We start from the raw sequence: 21,537 nt of genomic DNA, 5'->3' as shown, positions 1-21,537 counted from the left end.
CGATGGATCATCGAGATGCCGAAGTGCATGTGCACTTGTCTTATTTCGGCAGTAAAGTTGCGAGCTGAGCTGACTGCACGCAAGAAACTGAAGCGCCATCAAGTGCTGGCCAATGCCAATTCCAGGATGCTTTCGGCGCCACTGCTTCTTCTCATTCGTGGATGTTCGTCTTGGCTTTTCTGACTTCCCAAAAGGGTTAGCGCTGACCACAGGCGACCTCTGTGCATTCCTGAGGCTATACCGAAATGGCGAGAAGTTCAAAATCGAGCATCGACCACGAAGAAAGCTTGGCCATCTTGCAGTCCGTTTCAGTATAGTTGCGCATCATAAACCCTATCTCGTACACGTCAATCACACCAGCTACGTCTGCGCTGTGCCTTCATTCTTGCTGGCTATTGCCGCCTAACACTTCGCACTAACAGCAGTACTCACAAATTCGATGAGATTATGGCTACGTGAATCACGTCTAAACATGACGAGGACTCCGGTCCGATGCGGCCCCCACGACTAGCACTGCGCGAAAGACGCCTCATCTTCTGCTGTTGCATCTGCAAGGCTGACCGTGTAAGAATTTAAACTTTAAGAAAAGTATTTATATTGCGATGAACTCCCAATGTCTTACTAGACACCATCGCCAACCGTCGAAACCACCGTACCGAGATGCTTTCCAAGACGACCTTCTACCTAGCGTTGCACGCATGCCTGAACCTCGCTGCGACGGCGTCACAAGCATCTTCTGGAAACACCAAATACTCTGAGAATGGCGGAAAAGTCGCTATCAACTGGACTGATGCATCCACTGTTCTGGGCAGACCCGACACTTATCTCGGAAAGCTAGCTGTACCCCTTGACTACACGCTGCCCCCGTCGAAGAACAACACACTCACCCTCAATATCCTGAAAGTCAAAGCGACCAAAGAGCCTAAGCTAGGGAGTGTGTTGACGAACTGGGGAGGTCCAGGTTTGCCGGCAACAGATTGGCTTCTGCAACAAGCTCGTTATGTTCTTGCGTAAGTAGCCTCTCGCTGATTACACCCTGTGGCGACATGCTAATGACTCTTCTTGCGCAGCATGACAGGCGGCCAATACGATATCATCGGTCCCGACCCCAGAGGGACTGGTACGACAATGCCCGTAGATTGCTACAACGACGAAATGGAACGGATGGTCGCGACTTTGCGAACACCAACGAGGACCAACTCATCCGATGTAGCGTTGGGTGCTGTTTGGTCTTACACCAAGCAATACGCCGCACGCTGTTTCCAGAACGAGGCAGTGAATGGATCATTGATGAGCACAGCGTTCGTTGCCAGAGACTTCATGAAGATTGTTGATGCTCTGACTGTGGAAGGCGAGGATGGTCTTCTCCGGTACTGGGGTGAGTTGAAGAGGAGTCTCAGTAGATATAGTTATTAACTAATCGACCTCAGGCATATCCTACGGCACGTATCTTGGCCAGGTCCTGGCTGCCATGTTTCCTGACAAGGTCGACCGAATGATGCTTGATGGTGTACTCAATCCACTTGAATATCAGCAAGGATGGTACGTAGTCCCCTCCAGATGACTGCGAAACGGGCTAACCGAGCATCAGGGAGACCGGTCCAGCTGAAACCGCGCCAGTTACCTTGGGACAGTTTACCAAACAGTGCATTGATGCTGGAGCTTCTTGCGCTCTCTTTCGCCCAAACGTCTCGTCCTCCGCACTGTACGAACAAATCCAAAGCCTCACCGAAAGAGCCAAGCGAGAGCCAATCGTCATGGGCCCGAATGTCACAACCGATATCGTCACATACGAGAAGATCGCCGATGCTAGTGACACAGCTCTGCGCATGGGCCTGGCATCTGGGTCTTACTTGGCAGGCTATCTCAACAGCATCATGATCCGCGAGACCCCGGAGTACAACCACACTCAGTATCTGCTCAACCGCTCCTTCATTGTGCAAGATGCAGCGATCAATGCAGACAACACGCAGCTCATCCGTTGCTCCGACGCCATGTTTCGTGCCGACGAGCTCACCAATATCGAGGAACGCGTCCAGCATATAACGGAGTTGGGTGATTGGAACAGCGATTACATTATCGGCTCGTACATTATGTGCTCGCTGTGGAAGATTCAGGCGAAAAAACGGTACGAAGGCGACTTCAAGGCGAAAACGAAGAACCCCGTGTTGCTCATCGGTTCGCCATATGACGTCCGCACTCCGATCTCTGGGGCTTATGCGGCGAACAAGATACTTGAAGGAAGTGTTGTGCTTCGACACGATGGTCTCGGGGTAAGTTGAAGAGCGTTTCTTGGCTTCATGGACGGGCTTGGCTTCATGGACGGGTGTGATGTATTCGGGAGAGAACATCGCTAACGACATTGGTAGCACACGGTTATGTACAGCCCCGGGACCTGTGCCATTACCGCAACGGCTGCGTATTTCGTGAATGGGACTATGCCGGAAGAAGGAACGGTGTGCGAGCAAGACTTTGGTATCTTCTCTGGCAAAAGTCTGAACGATACTCTCAATCTTATTGGCGAGCCTTAGTCTTCCACAGCTTGGATCGTGGGACTTCGCGGGGGCATTGTCGAGACAATAGAGGAGGTGAAGGTTGATTCGTCGATGAAAATTGGATGGTGTGTTCGGAAGCTCATGGTGGGTGGTTGCTTCGGCATGAACGCTGGATGTACATTTCGTAAGTGCCTGTAGATCTTCCCGATGTGGCTCATGTCAATCGCGCTGCTCTTCTCTCTCGCTCCTCAATACGCATTGTGAGACGCTTGATGTGCCGCATGTGACTGCTCATTAGGAGATAGAGAAGCTCGGGATACCTAATGGTCTACGTGCATTCCCCTCCCCAAATTTGAAAGGGACTCCGTTAGTTCTGACATACGCGCCGAGCGACACCGAGGTCTGGCCTGCGCGAAACTTATCGTGCAAGGGAAATATGCACAGCTTGGGGCCCACGGCGTCCAGGATGACTCTGACACATAGACGCATCCGGCCATTGCAATGGTCACAAGCCCTGTCCTTGTCTCCTTCGGCTGAAGTGTACTTTGATGCGCCTGTACTGCGGTACAAATAGTGGTTGACACACATTCCCCTCTGCATGAATCGCTCTGTATATCCCACTATTGTCCGATACATTTGACCTGTTTTCGAATGCGGAATGTAGTCTTCAATGAACTTTGCGTGGATCGCTCGACCGTCTCCACCTGCTAGGTTATGGAGAGGTAGCCAGGCGCCACCTCCATGGGGATCCGGAGCCCATATACCTATTCTCAGTCTGGGATTTGGGTCGCTTACGGAGCCTGCGGGAAATGTGATAGGAAATTCGATGAAGTTCAAATCCGTCGTAGAATTTTGGTTCGAGAACAGCATCACTGGTGGCGCTGCTGAACTTCTTTCATCCTCATCTTTAACAGGCTCTTCTAGGTCGATAATCCTCGGTAGTATTGGTGGATGATCGCCGTTTTGTCGTAAAATCATCTGCATCCTATCCGTGTCACTCGTGTCCTCGGCCTTGTCCTCGTCTTCACGTAGATCAATGGTGTTGCATGATGATTTACGAATCGGCTCATTCTTGATTGCCTTCCAAGCAGCTTGCTGCGGCTCGCTATCCGAATCGGAGACGGTGCGCTTTCGCTTGGCCACCGACGTGGTTGTTGCCGTCATGGTTTCTGTATTGTGTTTCTGGAGTGCGCCTGGATGTGCGACAGGTGCGGAACCCAGGTATTCTGCGTGAATGTACATGAGCTCTTGTCTCATATGCCGAGGATCTTATATTTACCAGTCTTTGGAACTGTCAACGGCTCGACGTTCGGATTCTCTTTGAGAATGTTGAGCATTGCGCAGACCAATCGCTCTCGTACCTTTCGGTTGGTACATCCGGTTATCCCTTCGACGGCAACGATTTCCAGCTCTTCCCAGTTCAGGCCATCAATGAGCCTCATGCGCGCATCGGCGAGCGCTTCATTACCGGTCAGCATGAGCAGCGCCTCCAGATACGAGCTCGTCATCGTGTAGACGCGCACACGTGAGGGTTGCTGTGGTGCGAGGTGGATAGCCGGCACCGGAAGTTTGTTGATGGAGACCGGCGGCAATCCCCGGCCGAGCTAGCGACTAGCGCATCGTCTGAAGCTCGGACCGACGAACACCAAAGGTTTGCGACTCCGCATCCACATGCCCAGCATCCTTCACACACACTTTTGTATTCTCCTGTCTCTTTACGACAACCTCAAGGGTAAGCTTGCGCATCACCATAGAGACTGGATTATCTCTTGTAACGCCATGACTGCGACCATTCGCCGCAAAAGGCAGCCGATCATCATTAGCTACATGTTTTGCGTCCCAGCTCTCCTCCGTCTGCTTCCACACCTATCACATTCTCGTCATTGGACACCAGGCTTCAGCAGACAATGGAAGGAGGGGGTTTAGAAGTTTCCATCGCGTTACAATCTTCACCATCTTCGATTTGAGACTAGTGTAGACTCCAGCGCACTTGTTCCGTTGCCCATTATCCTTCGTTGACCCATGCATCAATGGAACCCAACGCCTTGCCTTGACGATAAGTGTCGGGCAGAGGCATTACGCAAAGCTTTAGGCCTACTGGGCATTCCCACCGAGCGCGCACGCAGAGTCGCTTTGTACGGACGCAAGTATCGCAAGCCCTTCCACCGTTCCTATCAGGCCTCTGGTAATTGAATAGATCGCCTTCCTTCTGCCACACGGCTACGTTGATGCAACCACCTCTGATATTGTACCCTTCGGCGAGACCCGTCGCCACTGCCGAGTATGCGGCTCGCGTCGCCTCTGTGTTAGCAAAGTGGGCAAAGAATTTTGCATGGATATCGGTGCCGCGGTTGCCATCAAGATAACTGAGAGGCTGCCAACGCTCACGACCGTTGAGGCTCGGGACCATTGCGCCTATCCTCAGGACGGGTATATCCAGGGTTGTGGAGCGTATGTCGATGACATTAATGTCGGCGTTGGCGACCGCGGGAGCGTCATCCCGTAGAGCGTTATTAAGTCTTGCAGTCGTACCCTCCCAGTCTTCATCGTCGTCTTTGTCTCCATTGGAGAGGCTGCTGACACCATTACCTGTCGCGTTGAGCGCGGGCGCTTTATGAACACGGTCGTTGGAGGGGTCTGCGTTTTCCGTGGCTTTCCGTTTGGTTTGGCGCCTCGGTAGTGCTATGCCGAAGGTTGGGGGAATATGCGCGGCGACTGTGGGTGTGGGCGCGACTTGCATGTTGCTAGGCTGCCGGGAGTCTGTGACACAGCAATTCAGTGTCTACTTCTCACTCAATGCTTTATCTCTTACCGTTGCTTTCGACAATTAGCTCAGACGTCGCCCGCTCTTGTGGTTGTTGAAGCGAATCGAGCATGGAGAGACACAACTGCACGGATGCTTCGTCAGTAGTGAAGTGCTCCATACCTTCCCGAATCAAGGCACTGCGCTGCTCGCGACTGAGGCCTTGAAGAAGTAGCAAGCGCGCATCGTCGAAGCCATTCTTAGTGAGGTGGCGCATTGGCTCGAGGTAAGATTCCGCCATCCTGAATTCAATTGCAGAGTGGTAAGGGTAAGTGAGAAAGTGAGGAAGCTGTCGACCTTTTAACATCTAGGCAGATCCGATACGCTAGCGCCGAGAACGGAGATACGTCAGAGCAAACGGCAGCACCGCCAGGTGCATACAAGGCTTTACAGATTGTCTAGGTGTTAAGATACGATTATTCCTGTGCTGCAAACTTCGACACGACATCTGGCCATGCGAGACTAATTCTGACATCCCCGCCGCCGTCACCACCCCAAATTCGGCTGCGCGACAAAGTCATACACAAACACCTGCTCGAGCAACGGGTCCGTCTCATTCTTGCGCGACGTCAGCTTCACTCTTACTACAACGACAGAGAGTTCAAATACCTTCAATCTATCGTGCGTGGGATCTTTATCGAACACCTGTCTCGAGGCTTCATCCTACTCATTGTCAGCACTTGCGTCTCGCTTGCGTCGCCTATCACCACATACCTTGAAGACTACAACGAAACCCAAATCCCAGACACTCTCCCTCTTAACATTCGTCAAGTTCAAGGGCGTATTCAGCGGCCGTCCTCCCTTCGGCCCTTCGATTAGTAGTTCCGGGTGCTCAGCGTAAAGTGCGAGAAAAGCAGATGCGCGGTCGCCTTTTTGCTCCGCGGTGACGTTGGGAAGGAAGCGGAATGTCGCTATGCGCGTCACCGGAGCTGAGTCGGTGGAGTTGGGCGTTGAAGTGGACATTGTGAAGGAAGAAGCAAGACCGAAGAGGGCGACGAAGGCCGTGAGGAAGCGGAAGTGGAGTTGCATTGTGCTGAGGTAAAAGCGGCGGGGTATGCGCTTTAAGTGTAAGACGGGCCAATGCTGTGCGACTTCAACCAGGGCGTAACACCGTAAATGAGGAAAGCCGTTGTGCATGCAGTCGGTCGCGATGCTTACGGCGCATTGGTGCGCTAAACTTTAATCTGACCTGCATGCGGAGGTGGGGATATGCGGGCGGAGAGCCGAAGTCACCATATCACATTTGCATCGACGCACGTTGACTGTCTTTATGAACGTTGAACTTTTATTATACTCTTACTTCTTGATTACATGTAAAAATGCTGACAGGACGTCCTTGTGACAAACGCAGTAACGCAGGGAATAAGAAAGAAAAGGAAGAGACAAGGGTAGACAGCTGGCCAGCAGTCGAGAACAGCAGAACAACCAAACGTGAAACCAGATACAGAAAAGAGATGAAAGAACTGTAGAGCAAGCCTTCTTGACTTGCGCTCAGTGCGACAGCGATGGTCGAGAGCCCTGTGAACCTCCAGTCGACTCAACATCGCTCGACGATAAAGGTCGATGAGAGGGTAGCGCATGAGCCAAGCCATTTCTGTGAACTTGATCTCATCGCAGCTGGGTGATGGAAGCACTTTTGTGTTCCAACTATCTCCAGCTAGTATCTACCAAGTATCTTGGTGCTGGATGGCCGATAAATCGTCAAAACCTTTGGCCTTGCGCTCATCCCGACCGGCGGTTCAAGCCTCTTTGGGCCTGTCACTCATCTCGGTCATCAGCTGTCAAGTCTCTCTGGACGGATTCAGCTGAGCCAATGCAGTAGGTATGACCCCGATGGGCGCGCCTTTCTGGGCGCGGCGAAGGGGGTAGTAGAGGTGAGCTCTTTGAGCTTGCATCTGGCCGATTGGGCGGTGATGTCTCTCTGGACTTTGCACCAGCTCGACCGGCGGCCTTCAATGTTCTCTTGACATGATCGGCCGGAATGGGTGTCGAGATAGCTCGGACGGACGCGCGCTCTGGGCGCGGAGGTCGGTGAGGAAAGCTCTTTTGGCTTTCGTTCGGAAGGGAGGTCGTCCTAGCACGGCGAAGATGTGGCGAGCGATGAAGGCCTTCTGGACTTCAATGCATGCAAGATGTTGGTTGACGAACTGGCGCTGTAGGTATGTTGGCCACCGCTGGTCTGGTGTTTTTGGCGGGAGATCCGCCCAGCGACTGGTAAGATATCCTGCACAATTACGCTCTCTAGATTGGGCGACGACGAAGCACCGAGGCACGACGTTGGGCGCTATTGCGCTTGTTGTCCTTTGCATCTTCATTGTGGCGAGCTTCGCGCTGTTTCGCGACGACTTCCTTGGTCACGAACTTCTTGTTGCGACCCTGGCGCTCTACTTGCTCTACTTCGTCTGTAAAGCTGGCGGAGCGACGGCGCTTGACACCAACAGAGGAGGCGGAAGATGGCGTAGGCGACGGAGCTGGAGGAGCTGAGGAGGCGGAAGCTGACGGGGCTGACGAGCCGGCGGCGGTTGTCTTAGCCTGGGATAGTCGAGCAGAGCGACGCGGATTGATCTCGACACGTCCGGAAGTCTGTGAGATCACTGAACCGGGAGAGCTCAGGAAAGATTGACTGTCGAAGCGGCTGCGAGGAAAGGAGTTCGAGAACCCTTGTGTCTGGCTGAAAGGGCCCTGTGACCGGCCCAGAGTCTGCTGCGACTCACCAAAGTATGTGGTGTCAGGCGTTTCCTGGAACTCCTGCTTGACATCTGATACCGAGGACTGGAAGCCCGAAGAGTTGGAGGAGCCGACGGAGCTCTGGAAGCCGGAGGTGGCGTCCTCGACTTTGATGGCGGGTGCGGAGGACGGTGTCTGCTTGACAGCGGGGCGGGTCTTCTTGACAGCGCCGAGGTTGTCAGAAGTGAAGGAGACGGCGTCGTGGTCCGTCTCTTCGGAAGTGTTGTTGAGGGTGCGCTTGACGCTCGTGGTCGTGGCCTTTTCGGACTTTATGGCGGGTGCAGTTGGAGACTTGGAGTCGACCGTGCGATGAACCTGATCATGGCGCTGGACGTCGCTGCCAAAGCCTTCTTCTACCTTGACGAGGTTGTCCTTTGTGATAGCGAGGGGTGCGCGCTCGATGGTATCTTCTTTACCGACATCGAGATAGTCGTCGGCGCGCCCTTGATTCAATGAGGTCGACCTCATGGTGTTGGCCGATCCGATCTTAGTCTCAATGGGTCGATCGATCTCGACCTTGACGGCAGGCTCTTTCGCGAACTTGACGGAGTTCTGGATCTCTGCCTGTACAGAGTGTTCTTTCTCGACCTTGACCGGCGTCTTCGCAGCTACGACTGACTTCCCTTTCAGAGGCCAGCCCTGAAGCAGCGAGTTCACGCTGACGGGCATCGGCGGTTGCAACATGGATCGCGAGGCTGGTTCGTTCCACGGAATATCCATGAAAGACTCGTTGATGTTGCGAGGCTTGCCGAAACGCGAGAAGGTGTCCGGATTGGATCGATGAAGTGTCTTCGCGGGTGAGTTCGAAGTTGCGCCCTGGTCCTTGAGCTGAGCCTTCCTGTCGCGAAGGCGAGCACTGTTGTCGAGGTCCGCTTGCATGTTGGGGCGCTTGGGGTCGAAAGGGATGGGGTACGCCTCGAGCTTGTCGTTGAGGTATCGGGTGAGCTCTTGAGAACATCCCGGGGAGAGCTGGACGCCATGCTTCTCGAGGATGTCCTTGATGTCATGCGAGAGATGATGAGGACTCTGCTTGAGCAAGAAAGCTCCTGTGCGACATGTCAGTATATGGAAAGATTTACAGAGACACGCGCGCGGAGGTGCTTACCGGTGACGGGGCGCATCTTGAGCGCAGCCTGCTGGTTGTTGGAAGGACTGGAAGACATCGTTGGAGTGGATTTGAAAGAGTGTGAAGTAGACCGGTGTTGACGACGAGTAGTAAAAGTGTGCTTTGGAATACGAGCGGCTGTGATAATGCGCAGAATGCAGATAGCGGGTGGTATATAAAGGCTGATGGTCTGAGCTGTCGCGTTAATCTGTCAAGAGCGGGGTATTGCGGTCTTTTATCGAGGTCGTGTTGTGATTGCCTAGACGCAGGTATTCACTATGTGGTAATGGGCCGCATGCACAATGTAAAGCGCGAGGTCGGCGCAAGCGACGCCGGGAGCAATGAATGTGTCGCGACTTTTCTCTAAATCGCGCATTCAAGCACTTCATTGCGAAAGTACCCCTCTTTGTAGCACTGGGTAGGTCGACGAGGTGAGTAGATGCGCAGTCACGTGCTGTCACATTCACTTCGATGACACCGCGTTCGGTGCTTGAACTTGCAACCGACGTAGCAAACGTGCCCCGCTATCTTCGTATTTAATAGGCGCACCACCTATGGATCGCTTAGCGCAGAACTTCGTGCTACGCGCACAGTTTTAATATACTGACCTACCACAGCCTCGTATATTCAAAGCCTGTACCAGCTTTTTGGTCACGTATCCATGGTTCTGCGATCGAAACGACAAATAATGTGAAGATGTTTTGGCGATGCGCATTCTGCCCGTTCGGTCGCCAGCTCTCCTCCTTGATCTTCTCGCGGATTCCCCGTTGTCGTAAGGCAGTGACGTTGGCGCAGGCGTTCGCACTTCCCTATTCCGATTGAATCGCGCGTTGAAGTTCTCGCATTCACCACATACGGCAACCACCACCTCGTCCACCACGATACGAAGTGCTGTCACCCTCCTCCTCTGTACACTCCACGCACCATCTTCGCGTTCCGCTGATACATTATCGCGCAACTGTAGTCAGCAACCTTATAATAATATTAAACCACTTGGAGCAGTCACAGGACTCATTGTGTACCTCAACATCTAAGATGGTAGACAAGATCGGGCGCCCACGCAAGGCTGTAGGCAGCAACGACCCTTCTGGAAAGGGCGATAGCGCTCCAAGAGGCCGCCAACAACGCGAGGCCTCCTCACACACATCACAATACTACAGCGCTCACGACGGGTTTGAAGATGCGCCCATGCTATCAGCACTAAGCGCTGCACAAATACGCGACTTCGAGGAAGCGCAAGCGGAGCCGGAACTACGATCTCGCTCGGCTGATATCCGCACCAGCACCGCCGCTGAGTCGCAAATCGATGCCGACGAAGACGAAACCCCTTCTCAGTCCGCATATGCTTCCTCGTCTTCTTCATCAAGCTGGGAAGACCTCCCATCGCCCCAAACCACTTCCCTTCCGACCGCCACACCCTTCCCCGGCACTTGGCCCGCCGCACTCCACGACACCAGCGCCGCGCTGTCAGAAGTCTCCACTGCGACCCTTTCTTTCGCCAGCGCCATCGCATCATCCGGCATCGGTCGCGCATCGTGGAGTATCGGCGCAGCAACTCTTTCCTCCACCAACCGCGCGGCCCTCTCTTTCACCACCTGGGGCATGGAGAAAACAGGCGTCATGCCGAATGAGCTTCCCAGACCAATGAGAAGGTGGATTCAAGGGAAGGAAGAGCGGGATAGAAGGAGGAGACAGGCTGAGCAGAGAAGGAGGGACAGGAGGAGAAGGGAACGGGACGGACAGGTGTTCACTGGAGGAGTGGATGAGGAAGGGGGATATGTGCTAGCGACGCATGAGATGGATGGCACGCTCAACTTTGAGGGTAGGGGGCCTGTTGATATGCGGGAAGAAGTCGGTGAAGAGGAGGGAGAGCAGGAATTCGCGGCGGAGGGATCGGAAGAGGTCGAGGAGCGGGAGGCCGAACAGGAAGACGATGGCCTCACGCGAGTGTTTGAGTTTGACGACGATGAAGACTTGTAAGAGACGGGGATAGATAGACGAAGAAGCATGCGATGTAAATGTAACCATGACAACATATAATAAAGCCTGCTGACACTACCTCATGCGCCTAGAACGAGATGGCCTGTATAAGAGCCCATGCCACCCATCATGTTCCCTATCCCCACTATACCACACATCTACAAATTGACAAACTTCGCCGAGTTGCACTGCGTGTCACTAGCAATCGGCTTCCCATTCAACGCAATCTTGAGATGCCCCTCCCAAGTACCCCCATGGTCCATCTTAAAGCAAGCAGCATCATACCCATTCTCCTGCATCCACTTCAACTCCCTCTCCACCGCGTTCCTAATCGTCTTCGACTCAGACGTCGTGTCGCACTTGGGACCAGAGGTAGTAGCGTAGTATTGCCATACAGCGCCGTCGACGTTACCGGAGATCACGGAGCAGCTGTTGACGTCGGATTGGCCTTTGATGTAGACGGCGAGGTAGTTGGCGATGGAGACGATGGCGAGGGTGGCGGTTGCGCCTTGGCTGACGAAGCCGGCGGCGACTTCGATGTCGGTGCGGGGGGAGAGGGGGGAGGCGATGTCCCTGGTGTCGAGAAGGGCGTAGCTGGAGCTTTTGTGTTAGAGGTTTGCAATGATGATATGTGTGAATGAGTGAGTGAGGACGTACTCTTTCTCGGGGGCACCGATGGCGAGAGACTCTGCAGCGCCGAGGAGGCAGAAGATGTGGGCGAGCTGGAAACGCATCGTGAATAAGTGATGTATAGCAAAAGGGGTATTTTGGGTGTGTATTGTGACTTGAGAGAAATCGTTGTGGTGGGATGATGACCTCTATCTCGACGCATCGATTACTTATATACGTCTTCAAATGAACACAACCTAGATCAGACCTGCGCTCTACCTCCCCTCCGTGTCAAAATGCAAGCCCCCAACAACCGTTTCTGCCTCGTCGGCCTGAGCTCCATGAGGCCTCCAAACAGACTGCTCGCCTTGATCACAAAATGAGAGAGCAAGTTTGATAGACGGCGACGTGAATCCATGCCGCAACGCTGTACCAAAGGACCGACATAGATGATCGCGGGGTGCCTGATGTACGGTACATGTACACCATCGAGTATTGCAGTCGAAATAAGCCCGCCTCATGAAAGCTTATGCCGATCTTGATCTGTCTTGGTTTCAAGATCCGGAGGGTCGGTCGGTGCAAACGTAGGGTTCTTTTACGGACCGATCCGGTACGCCTTAGGTACACAGCCTTCGTGCGGCTATGCGCGACGACTAAACATGGAACGCCTGAGCGATGCTGACGCAGATAGTCTACCCAAAGCAGCTATTTTTGAGCGCGGGAACTTTGCGGGGGCTGTGATTACTGAAACACCGCAGAATACCGCTCCAGGTGACTGTAGTTCCGGAAATTTCGCTTCGTAGATCTTTTGCTTAGCTCTAGCAGCATTTAATCCCTGCTTTAGCTTAGGTGTAGATGTAGCAAGGTTAATACTAGCGAAGATTGTAATAGTTAGAATTATTTTAGCAAGCTTTAGAGTTGTACAGAAGAATAGGAGGATAGCAGCAGTATATAGTCTTATATACTATTACACTTAAAAACTTTAACTTATCGTAACTAAGGAACGTTCTCTTAGAAGTTACTAGCGACTAACAGCATCTCTCTAAATTATTAGCTCTGCTAACAACTACAGTACTGCAGTAACACACTAGACAGCACTCTAGCAAACAACATTAAAGCTATTGTAATTATACTGTATACTAAAGTACTATCTTAAAGACCTAGCCTAACCTAGGACTAGACCGCAGTCTAAGTCAAAGGCGCACTCTATTCTTTCTAAAACACCGCAGAAAGATGGGGTTCAACGTCTCTAATCGGACCGCTGCACAGGCTAATGAGGGAACGCCTAAGAGACGGCGAAGTGCAACACCATGGTTGATATTGTATAGACGCTGATCCAAGAAGGGCGCCTTACACATACAGGGTTGTAGGGCGGTTTCCACGGGATGCGATGAAGACAACATCGGTCTACTTGCTTGCCAATCAAGCATCTTGCCTCTATCCAGTACATTTCGGTCGTATCGTGAGGCTTTTCTCTCCTGTCTCGCTGTCATCAGGCGTGCAAGCACTTGATCATCATGGCTCAAGGCGTGCAGTAGGTCAATCCGTGCTCGACTATCACCATCTCAATCATCGGAACGACTCACCATATGCGATTATATATAACGCACAAGACACCCAGTTCTACCGCACCATCCTCATCACTCAACCATCACTACTCTACTCTACTCTCAACCCTTACAACATATCCCACACATCCTCATTTCACTGCCCATCATGCGCCTCTCAACTATCGCCGCAACCGCCCTCTGCCTCGGCTACAACGCCATGGCCATCTCCCTCCCCGAGCGAGAGGCTCTGCCATCATTGAGCGAGGAGACACAGTCTAGGTACGTACGACGCAAAAGTCTCTTTCCACACCATTCCTCCAATCTCCTGCTAACACTCCACTCCAGCGACGACCTCGCCAAACGCCTCACCATCGAGGAGCAAATCGCCATTCTGGGCGCAGGTAGCATGGTCGCACTCAACGTGAATGCAATTGCGACCTACGTATCCAATCTCATGAAGGCGCAGAGTGAAGCCAATACTTGTGGTGTTATCTCCGGTGCTGTTGATGGGTACGTCTTGCCTTACCATGCTCAACCATGTTCATTGACTAACGTATCACCCCAGGGTAAACTACCAATACCACGCGGCAACAACCGGAAAAAACTGCGACACAACCGCCGAAGTCAAAACCATGAAAGACGCCGTGACGCGCGGCCTAGAATTCATGACGAACAACAACATCAACCAGGCATGCTTCAACATGCAGCATGGCGGGACGTGGAGGGGATTGTTGCAGTTGGCGAGTGGGGATCGGCAGATTGTTAATGGAAAGTGTGATAGTGTTACTTATACGCTTACTGTGTAGTGATGGGGATGGCTAGGGTTGAGGAGCGCTATAGGGGGGAAGTGGGAGTACTGGTGGTGAACTGACGGGTGACATGGGCTGTGGTCCGAGCCAGCTCGTTCTAGGCGCATGACGCAGTGTCAGCAGGCTTCATTATACATTGCCATGGTATTGCCTATATACAAACATCTTCTCCCACAACTATCTCTACAACTTCGCAAACACAGTCGGCACAGCGCCACCCATCTCTACAAGCGTACTCTTATTCCTGACCCAAGCCTCAAGCCCCTTCTTCCCATTCTCCACACCAACACCGCTCTGCTTCCAGCCACCGACGCTCATCTCAGCCGGGCTCTCCCCCCAGGTGTTCACCCATGTGATACCCGCCTCGAGCTGAGCAATAACCTTGTGTGCGAGGTTGAGATCCTTGGTGAAGACACCCGCCGCGAGACCGACATCGGTGTTGTTTGCGCGTTGGACGACTTCTTCGATGGTCTTGTATGTGAGGATGGACATGACGGGGCCGAAGATTTCTTCGCGCACAATCTTCATGTCGTCGGTGCAGTTTGTGAAGACGGTGGGTTGGACCCAGTAGCCGTTCTGGTACGATTTGTCGCTGTGTGACGCAACCCATGACGGAGTTTCAGGGCCGCCGCATAGCATCTTTGCCTTATCGTTGTCGCGGCCGTGTTTGATGTATTGTATGACCTTCTCGTAGTGTGGCTTTGATACCAGCGGGCCGAAGTTGGTGGCCATGTCGTGGAGGTTGCCTGGGCGGATGTATTGCATCTTCTCCAGCAATCGCTTCTCGAATTCCGACTTCATTGCTTCGGGGATGAAAACTCGTGTGCCGTTGGTGCAGACCTGTCCTGTTGAGAAGAAGTTGGCTAGCATTGCGCCGTCGACTGCCTGGTCCACGTCCGCGTCTGGGAGGATGACGCATGCCGACTTGCCGCCCAGCTCCATTGTCACGTACTTCATCTCGCCGGATGCGCTGCCTGCGACCTTCTTGCCTGTCGAGACCTGTCCGGTGAAGCTGACCTTGGCGATGCCGGAGTGCTTGGTGAGGTATGCGCCGACTTCACCGCCGCCCTGGACGACGTTGAAGACACCCGGCGGCACACCAGCTTCAGCGTAGATGTCCGCTAGTACGGTGGAGTGCAGTGGTGTGAACTCCGAAGGTTTGTATACCATGCAGTTGCCGGCTGCCAGACAGGGCGCAGACTTCCACAGCGCGATCTGAATGGGGTAGTTCCATGCGCCAATGCCCGCACACACGCCCAGCGAGTTCTTAGTCGTGTACACCCACGCGCCTGGTCGTAGTTGTGCCGTCTCGCCGTTCATGCCACCTCCGCCTACGAGGTTCGCAAAGTATTCGAGGACATCGGCGCCGGTGACTACGTCTACGGTCGAGGTCTCGGAGAAGGGCTTGCCGGTGTCGCTGGTCTCGATGCGGGCGAGTTCGTCATTGCGCGCGCGGAGCAGGGCAGCCGCTCGCTGGAGGATACGCGCGCGCTCGATGGGTGGTGTCGCGGACCATGCGGGGAACGCCCGTTGCGCCGAGGCTATCGCAGCATCTATGCCAGCGTTGGAGGTTGTGTGGATGTTTGCGACGGGTTGGGCGGTCGCGGGGTCAATCGTCTGGAAGGTGGAAGTGGAAGCGCCTGACTGAAGCTTGCCGTCGTAGTAGGCGGATCTAGGCGCGTATGGGAGAGACATGGTAAGTGGCTTATTGGCGCAATGGATAAGCCTGAGGTTGCTTCTGGTGTTAACGCAGAGTCGCAAGAGTTTGGTCGCCACAATGGTCACGATGAGCGAAATGTGCCGGGAGAATCTTTATGCACAGTTTGATCTGCGCGTGTCAGCCAAGTGGTCAAGATTGGCGCGGTGATGTAACGTGAACGAACATTTGTATGGGCGATAGCGGATGCAGCTGTTGCGCCTCTACTTCCTTTCACGATCAGTAATCCTTCGCCTTCGGAACGTCGCCGAGGGGTACGTCAGCTGAGGGATATGCAAGGGGTGCGAGCAAGATAGAGAAAGCAGCAGCGCTCGCTTTTCAGCGGGATGGCGTCGTTTCCTGTCGCAGCTGCTGTCTGGCACAAAAACGTCGCTCCGATGGCTGCCGCCCTCACCGCCCAGAGATCGGGGAAGGTGCGGCATCGACCGACAGGGATGGCCGGCTCGGAAGCTGCAGCCCAGCGGGGTCGCGCTAGGCCCAACGCGCCCATCACATCATCGGACGCTTTTACGACGTCTTTTTTTCTTTCACTGGCAACCACGGGTGCCATAGCCACGTCGTCACCAACACCATTATAGTCGTTGTTGGACGCAATTGATCGATCACACTTACCACCTGCTCACAGCGTTTCATTAGTTTCCCCTTCGGCCCATCGCCTGTCCTTCCTCGCACCCGTCGCAACATCGCTCATCCTGAGGCGTTGGTACGCACGTGCACGCGTCCGGTCCAACCGTAAACGGCCCTATTTAGCACAGTCTTATCTGGAAGGCGAACGACACATCTTGCAGCGGCGCACGACTCTCCATTCCCCAGCCTCATCGCCAGCTCAGCTCACTTTTGCTGCTCCGACCTTCTGCCGACCGCCCGATCGCGACGCCCGGCCCATCTAGACAACGTCGTCTCCTTCGAGCGATAGTCCGCGTGGATATATAAGCTTGCTCCTGACGTGAAAAGCTCTCTTTAGCAGAAGTATATTCTCGCCATCACCCCGAGCCCACCACCCACACGCAACAATGGCTTTCGAGACCGTGACCTCCATCCCCAAGGATGCTGAGTATGACTTCGTCATTGTCGGAGGAGGCACAGCTGGCTGTGTCATCGCCTCGCGACTCACCGAATATCTCCCCAACAAGAAGGTCCTCTTGATTGAGGCCGGCCCAAGCGACTTCATGGACGACCGCGTGCTGCTGCTCAAGGACTGGCTCAACCTTCTCGGAGGAGAGCTCGACTACGACTACGGCACCACCGAACAGCCCAACGGCAACTCCCACATCCGACACTCACGTGCAAAGGTCCTCGGTGGCTGCTCATCACACAACACCCTCATCTCCTTCAGGCCGTTTGAGTACGACTGCAAGCGATGGGAAGCCCAAGGCTGCAAGGGCTGGAGCTTCAAGACCTTCATGCGCGTGCTTGACAACCTGCGCAACACCGTCCAGCCTGTCCACGAGAAGCACCGCAACCAGCTCTGCCTCGACTGGATCGACTCGTGCTCAACCGCCATGGACATTCCCGTAATCCACGACTTCAACCACGAAATCAAGACTAAGGGCGCCCTCAAGCCTTCCGTCGGTTTCTTCTCCGTATCATACAACCCCGACGATGGCCGCCGGAGCAGCGCTAGTGTCGCCTACATCCACCCCATCCTCCGCGGCGAGGAGAAGCGCGACAACCTGACTGTTCTCACCAACGCTTGGGTCAGCAAGGTCAACGTTAAGGGCGACAAGGTTACTGGCATCGACCTCGCTCTCCAAAGCGGCGAGAAGTTCACCCTCAACCCCAAGTGCGAAACCATCCTTTGCGCAGGCGCCGTCGACACCCCGCGACTGATGCTCCTCTCCGGTCTTGGTCCCAAGCAGCAACTCTCCGACCTCGGTATCCCTGTCGTAAAAGACATTCCCGGTGTTGGTGAGAACCTGCTGGACCACCCCGAGAGCATCATCCTTTGGGAGCTTAACAAGCCCGTACCCGCAAACCAGACCACCATGGACTCTGACGCCGGTATCTTCCTGCGCCGCGAGATCCCCAATGCGGCAGGCGGTGACGGCGACATTGCCGACATCATGGCCCATTGCTACCAAATCCCGTTCTGCCTGAACACTGCTCGGTAAGCCCAACAACCCCACATTTCCGCGCTGCAACTAACATGATCACCAGCATGGGTTACGACTCCCCCATCGACGCATTCTGCATGACGCCCAACATCCCCCGTCCCCGCTCCCGCGGCCGCATCTACCTCACCTCCGCCGACCCCACCGTCAAGCCCGCGCTCGACTTCCGCTACTTCACCGACCCCGAGGGCTACGACGCAGCCACCATTGTCGCCGGTCTCAAGGCCGCCCGCGAAATCGCCAAGCAAGCACCTTTCTCCAACTGGATCAAGCGCGAAGTCGCGCCTGGCCCGAAGGTCGTCACCGACGAAGAGCTCTCCGAGTACGGTCGCCGCGTCGCACACACTGTATACCATCCCGCTGGCACAACCAAGATGGGTGACGTGACAAAGGACGAGATGGCTGTCGTGGACCCTGAGTTGAAGATTCGCGGTCTCAAGGGCGTCAGGATTGCGGATGCCGGATGTTTCCCCGAGATGCCCACCATCAACCCCATGTTGACTGTGCTGGGTATCGGTGAGCGTGCCGCGGAGTTAATTGCACAAGAGTGGGGCTGGAAGGGTCTCCAGAAGGAGAGGTTGTAGACGCGCATCGCATTTCAAGAGAAGTGTGTTTGGTGGATAGACATGTGTTGGTAAGATGGTAAGATAGATGTGAGTTGATAACATAATGAGTGACGACTTTGAACGGTCACCCCAATGCGACAATACCCTTTGCAACAATACTATCTTCTTGGCATTTTGAGTGAACCGAGTGAGTATTGCTGTGGCGCTTGCTTTTGTAGTCGTGTAACGCGTCGTGAAGCCATCTTACCAATGGAAACGAATCAATGCTTGCATGCTGCATGCGAATCTGCGTTGATGCTGGTGACTAATTTAATACAAGTTAATGGAGGTGGAGAAGCTCGGATTAAACTTGATGTGTTGGCGCGAGAAGGTCTAGTCAGTCGAAATGACGGTAGTAATCAGTATAGGGTAGCGCGCTCATGCACGCTCAGCTTGACCTGCAAGTGTGTACTACACGGCAAACATGGTAGAACCCAGCTCCACCTGCGACGGGCGCTGCTTGCCGCTCTTTGTTCATCCAAAGCTAAGACACATCATGCATGAAGTGTGTGAGTGTGACAGCCCATTTCGCTGGAAGGCGCTTTGCTTTTGGCTTGCGTTCGCTATTCGCATCTATTCAGGTATCATGTGCTTTACTGCTACGGGTTAGCTATCCACCACGTTCTTCGAGCTACGTGCCTCGTACTACCAAGGTAAATACATACAAAGCTGACTTGTCTACCAACGGAGATGCACCGAACCTTGTCGTCTATCATCACCTATCTCTGCCTTCGAAAACACATCTGCAGTGATGGCGAAAACAAACCTAAACCGCCGCTTCCTCATCGAACTCAACGGTCAATTCGTCCGTTCGTTATCTGATACCGAAACTGCCAATCTAGCGGCCAATAGGGAGGAAAAGTACCCCGTTAACATGGGAGACCGCGGTCAAGCTGCGGTATTCACGCTGCAGAATGGTCTCCTACTCAGCCGCAACGAAGTCGGCGTTCTTGTTGTGGGCCGGTGGTTGCAAGAGGCATCGACCACGTTCGAGCCTCTGCCTATGTACTGGGCGAGTCAATTTGATAAGGTGAAGTCGGTTCAGTATATGGGGGAGGGGGACGATGTTCAACTCGAGTCTTTTGGTATGTTGGTGGCGCTGATTGCGCGACTTTTGGCTGACTGTGGTGTAGACTTTCCTCTTGGGGCACTGCTCGACGATGATGGGCAGACAAGGTTGTATGCGCGTCATCCGAGTATGGATATTGGTGAGCAGCGCATTCTGGGGAGTGTTGGTTTATGGCTGTTGACTAATTTGATCAGGGCCTGGGACAAAGTTGCACTGGCAGGAGACAAAGGCTTAGCGGTTGCGAGAGGTTGTTGTCACATGGATCTTTCGTCAGAAGTGCGTGGCATTACTAGTCTTGTTGGTAAGGTAGGAAGGGGTTAGGTTGTCGTTCATCGGCGGGTGTGTACGTGCTGAGCTCAGACCAACTTCATGCTCCAGCAGCTCAGGCGGCATTCTCACCGTGTAGCGTTATTCTCCCGAACCGCGTCCATCGAGCGACGCTCCTTTGTTTCGTGATGTATACAGCTAGCGACGTTGTCTGGGTGTGCAGCTTGCAATACATCAATCTGTGTTTTGGTAGAGACTTGTGTTATGGGGAAAATGCTATCTTTGTGTTACGCATGGTAACCCAGGAAGGGGCGCAAGAACAAAGGAATGGGCTTGCAGTTCACGAAGCGAGAGAGCGGGGTCGTCATCGTCAAAAGCGCACCTGCATCCGTAGCGTCTGCAGCTCTCAACTTCACCGTGCCCAAATCGTTTCGGTTGCCCACGATCGTGTTGCTCCCGAAGATCTTGTGTCACCGGGTTTAAGACTTGTGTGCCCGCGCCTATCATGTTCATGATCTTCGACCATGCCCCGGTGGCACCTCTGACACGACACGTCGTTCATGATCACCAATACCAGCCACCAGTTCGTTGCGGCCCAACCCGAGCATATTCGCAGGTGTGCTTTCTTTAGCTTCTATTCATCCGGAGCTAGTCGACGAATCGTCTTATATATGCCCGAGTTGACGATACACGACGTGCAATCGTGCTTACATGCCGCCCGCACTAGTCGGCTCAGGATACCACATCGCGCTGTGGATATATCCACAATCGACGGTCCTAATCGACAGTTCTTTGTGAAAAACAGTGGTTCTCTTTGTCTTGCGCTGCGACGGCACCAAGAAATATCCACGTATCGGCCACCCCGAATGGCGAAGAGACGCCGGAGGCTTGTGAGACAAGCAGACTCTACGCAAAACGGTGCGCAACACGCATGACGAGAGATTCGCTGCCTCCCGGGACGCTGGCGGACATGATGCAGGCACATCAAGTGCATAAAGACTGCTCACTCAAGCTTCCGATCCTCATCATCATACCCACATCGGATTCTTCCAATCCTTACCCGACGACCACATCTCCAGAGGATCATCAACATGGGTAATCGCGACCTTCCTAACGCATTCATCATTGAGGTCAACGGTCGCTTCATCATGCCCTATAGCAGGTACGACCCTAACCCCGAGAACGCGTATCCAGTACGCCTCGGTAAATTCAAGAACGCCGCAGTCTTCAACCTAGTGGGTGGCCGCTTAATTAGTAGAGATTGGGGTACAGATTGGTCTATGGGTGTCATCGAGAGCGACACCGGAAACACCACACCCACGCCTCTATCATGGGTCGACGACTCTAGATCGATGCCAGAATTTGAGTATGCTCGCGAGAACAACCAGGATGTATTGCGATGCGGCCCCGGTAAGTCTTCGCTTCGCTCGAATATGCCTTCTCTTGAACTGATGAGTCACAGATAAAATGGTGGTTGCGTTGCCAGCGGGTGACCCTGAATGGATGCATGTTCAGCTCCCAGAGGCTCCAGTGCGTAAGTTAGCGGCATTGAGGCGTTTATTGCGACGGTTTCAAGGCTAATCAGGATAGTTGCGGTGATGAAAATGAATTCGCAGAAAGGATAAGTGGATCAGTGTTTGGAGAGTTTGCGCGACGGTGACAATGTGTGTAGAACTCGCTGCGCAGTTCG

The 21,537-nt window shown here is 53.7% G+C and overlaps 11 protein-coding genes across 11 annotated transcripts; 6 read left to right on the top strand and 5 right to left on the bottom strand.

Moving 5' to 3' along the window:
• Positions 1-660: 660 nt before the first annotated feature.
• Positions 661-2,531, top strand: J4E87_004605 (uncharacterized protein; the record flags this gene model as incomplete). The annotated part of the gene is made up of 5 exons (XM_049376224.1): positions 661-1,010; positions 1,071-1,378; positions 1,431-1,542; positions 1,592-2,273; positions 2,370-2,531. 5 exons carry the CDS (start codon positions 661-663, stop codon positions 2,529-2,531), a joined length of 1,614 nt encoding a protein of 537 aa, XP_049233735.1.
• A 584-nt stretch (positions 2,532-3,115) lies between these two features.
• J4E87_004604 (uncharacterized protein) lies at positions 3,116-4,003 on the bottom strand (the record flags this gene model as incomplete). The annotated part of the gene is made up of 3 exons (XM_049376223.1): positions 3,116-3,202; positions 3,291-3,664; positions 3,775-4,003. 3 exons carry the CDS (start codon positions 4,001-4,003, stop codon positions 3,116-3,118), a joined length of 690 nt encoding a protein of 229 aa, XP_049233734.1.
• Positions 4,004-4,500: 497 nt separating this feature from the next.
• J4E87_004603 (uncharacterized protein) lies at positions 4,501-6,327 on the bottom strand (the record flags this gene model as incomplete). Its single annotated transcript, XM_049376222.1, has 4 exons — positions 4,501-5,255; positions 5,308-5,540; positions 5,828-5,961; positions 6,013-6,327. The coding sequence occupies 4 exons, from the start codon at positions 6,325-6,327 to the stop codon at positions 4,501-4,503; spliced, it is 1,437 nt and encodes a 478-aa protein (XP_049233733.1).
• A 1,212-nt stretch (positions 6,328-7,539) lies between these two features.
• J4E87_004602 (uncharacterized protein) lies at positions 7,540-9,188 on the bottom strand (the record flags this gene model as incomplete). The annotated part of the gene is made up of 2 exons (XM_049376221.1): positions 7,540-9,071; positions 9,131-9,188. 2 exons carry the CDS (start codon positions 9,186-9,188, stop codon positions 7,540-7,542), a joined length of 1,590 nt encoding a protein of 529 aa, XP_049233732.1.
• A 977-nt stretch (positions 9,189-10,165) lies between these two features.
• On the top strand, positions 10,166-11,110 carry J4E87_004601 (uncharacterized protein; the record flags this gene model as incomplete). The annotated part of the gene is made up of 1 exon (XM_049376220.1): positions 10,166-11,110. One exon carries the CDS (start codon positions 10,166-10,168, stop codon positions 11,108-11,110), a length of 945 nt encoding a protein of 314 aa, XP_049233731.1.
• Positions 11,111-11,268: 158 nt separating this feature from the next.
• J4E87_004600 (uncharacterized protein) lies at positions 11,269-11,844 on the bottom strand (the record flags this gene model as incomplete). Its single annotated transcript, XM_049376219.1, has 2 exons — positions 11,269-11,704; positions 11,768-11,844. 2 exons carry the CDS (start codon positions 11,842-11,844, stop codon positions 11,269-11,271), a joined length of 513 nt encoding a protein of 170 aa, XP_049233730.1.
• A 1,591-nt stretch (positions 11,845-13,435) lies between these two features.
• J4E87_004599 (uncharacterized protein) lies at positions 13,436-14,075 on the top strand (the record flags this gene model as incomplete). Its single annotated transcript, XM_049376218.1, has 3 exons — positions 13,436-13,548; positions 13,615-13,779; positions 13,835-14,075. The coding sequence occupies 3 exons, from the start codon at positions 13,436-13,438 to the stop codon at positions 14,073-14,075; spliced, it is 519 nt and encodes a 172-aa protein (XP_049233729.1).
• Positions 14,076-14,261: 186 nt separating this feature from the next.
• J4E87_004598 (uncharacterized protein) lies at positions 14,262-15,773 on the bottom strand (the record flags this gene model as incomplete). Its single annotated transcript, XM_049376217.1, has 1 exon — positions 14,262-15,773. The coding sequence occupies one exon, from the start codon at positions 15,771-15,773 to the stop codon at positions 14,262-14,264; it is 1,512 nt and encodes a 503-aa protein (XP_049233728.1).
• Positions 15,774-16,808: 1,035 nt separating this feature from the next.
• J4E87_004597 (uncharacterized protein) lies at positions 16,809-18,490 on the top strand (the record flags this gene model as incomplete). Its single annotated transcript, XM_049376216.1, has 2 exons — positions 16,809-17,902; positions 17,953-18,490. The coding sequence occupies 2 exons, from the start codon at positions 16,809-16,811 to the stop codon at positions 18,488-18,490; spliced, it is 1,632 nt and encodes a 543-aa protein (XP_049233727.1).
• A 772-nt stretch (positions 18,491-19,262) lies between these two features.
• On the top strand, positions 19,263-19,815 carry J4E87_004596 (uncharacterized protein; the record flags this gene model as incomplete). Its single annotated transcript, XM_049376215.1, has 3 exons — positions 19,263-19,596; positions 19,645-19,719; positions 19,775-19,815. The coding sequence occupies 3 exons, from the start codon at positions 19,263-19,265 to the stop codon at positions 19,813-19,815; spliced, it is 450 nt and encodes a 149-aa protein (XP_049233726.1).
• Positions 19,816-20,938: 1,123 nt separating this feature from the next.
• Positions 20,939-21,313, top strand: J4E87_004595 (uncharacterized protein; the record flags this gene model as incomplete). The annotated part of the gene is made up of 2 exons (XM_049376214.1): positions 20,939-20,942; positions 21,042-21,313. The coding sequence occupies 2 exons, from the start codon at positions 20,939-20,941 to the stop codon at positions 21,311-21,313; spliced, it is 276 nt and encodes a 91-aa protein (XP_049233725.1).
• Positions 21,314-21,537: the final 224 nt, after the last annotated feature.

This window comes from Alternaria ethzedia (assembly GCF_023757985.1).
Source record: "Alternaria ethzedia strain BMP 0044 chromosome Unknown scaffold_9, whole genome shotgun sequence".
Lineage (NCBI taxonomy): Eukaryota > Fungi > Ascomycota > Dothideomycetes > Pleosporales > Pleosporaceae > Alternaria > Alternaria ethzedia.
The sequence above is the reverse complement of the archived record's forward strand: the minus strand, read 5'-3'. Positions and strand labels throughout refer to the sequence as shown.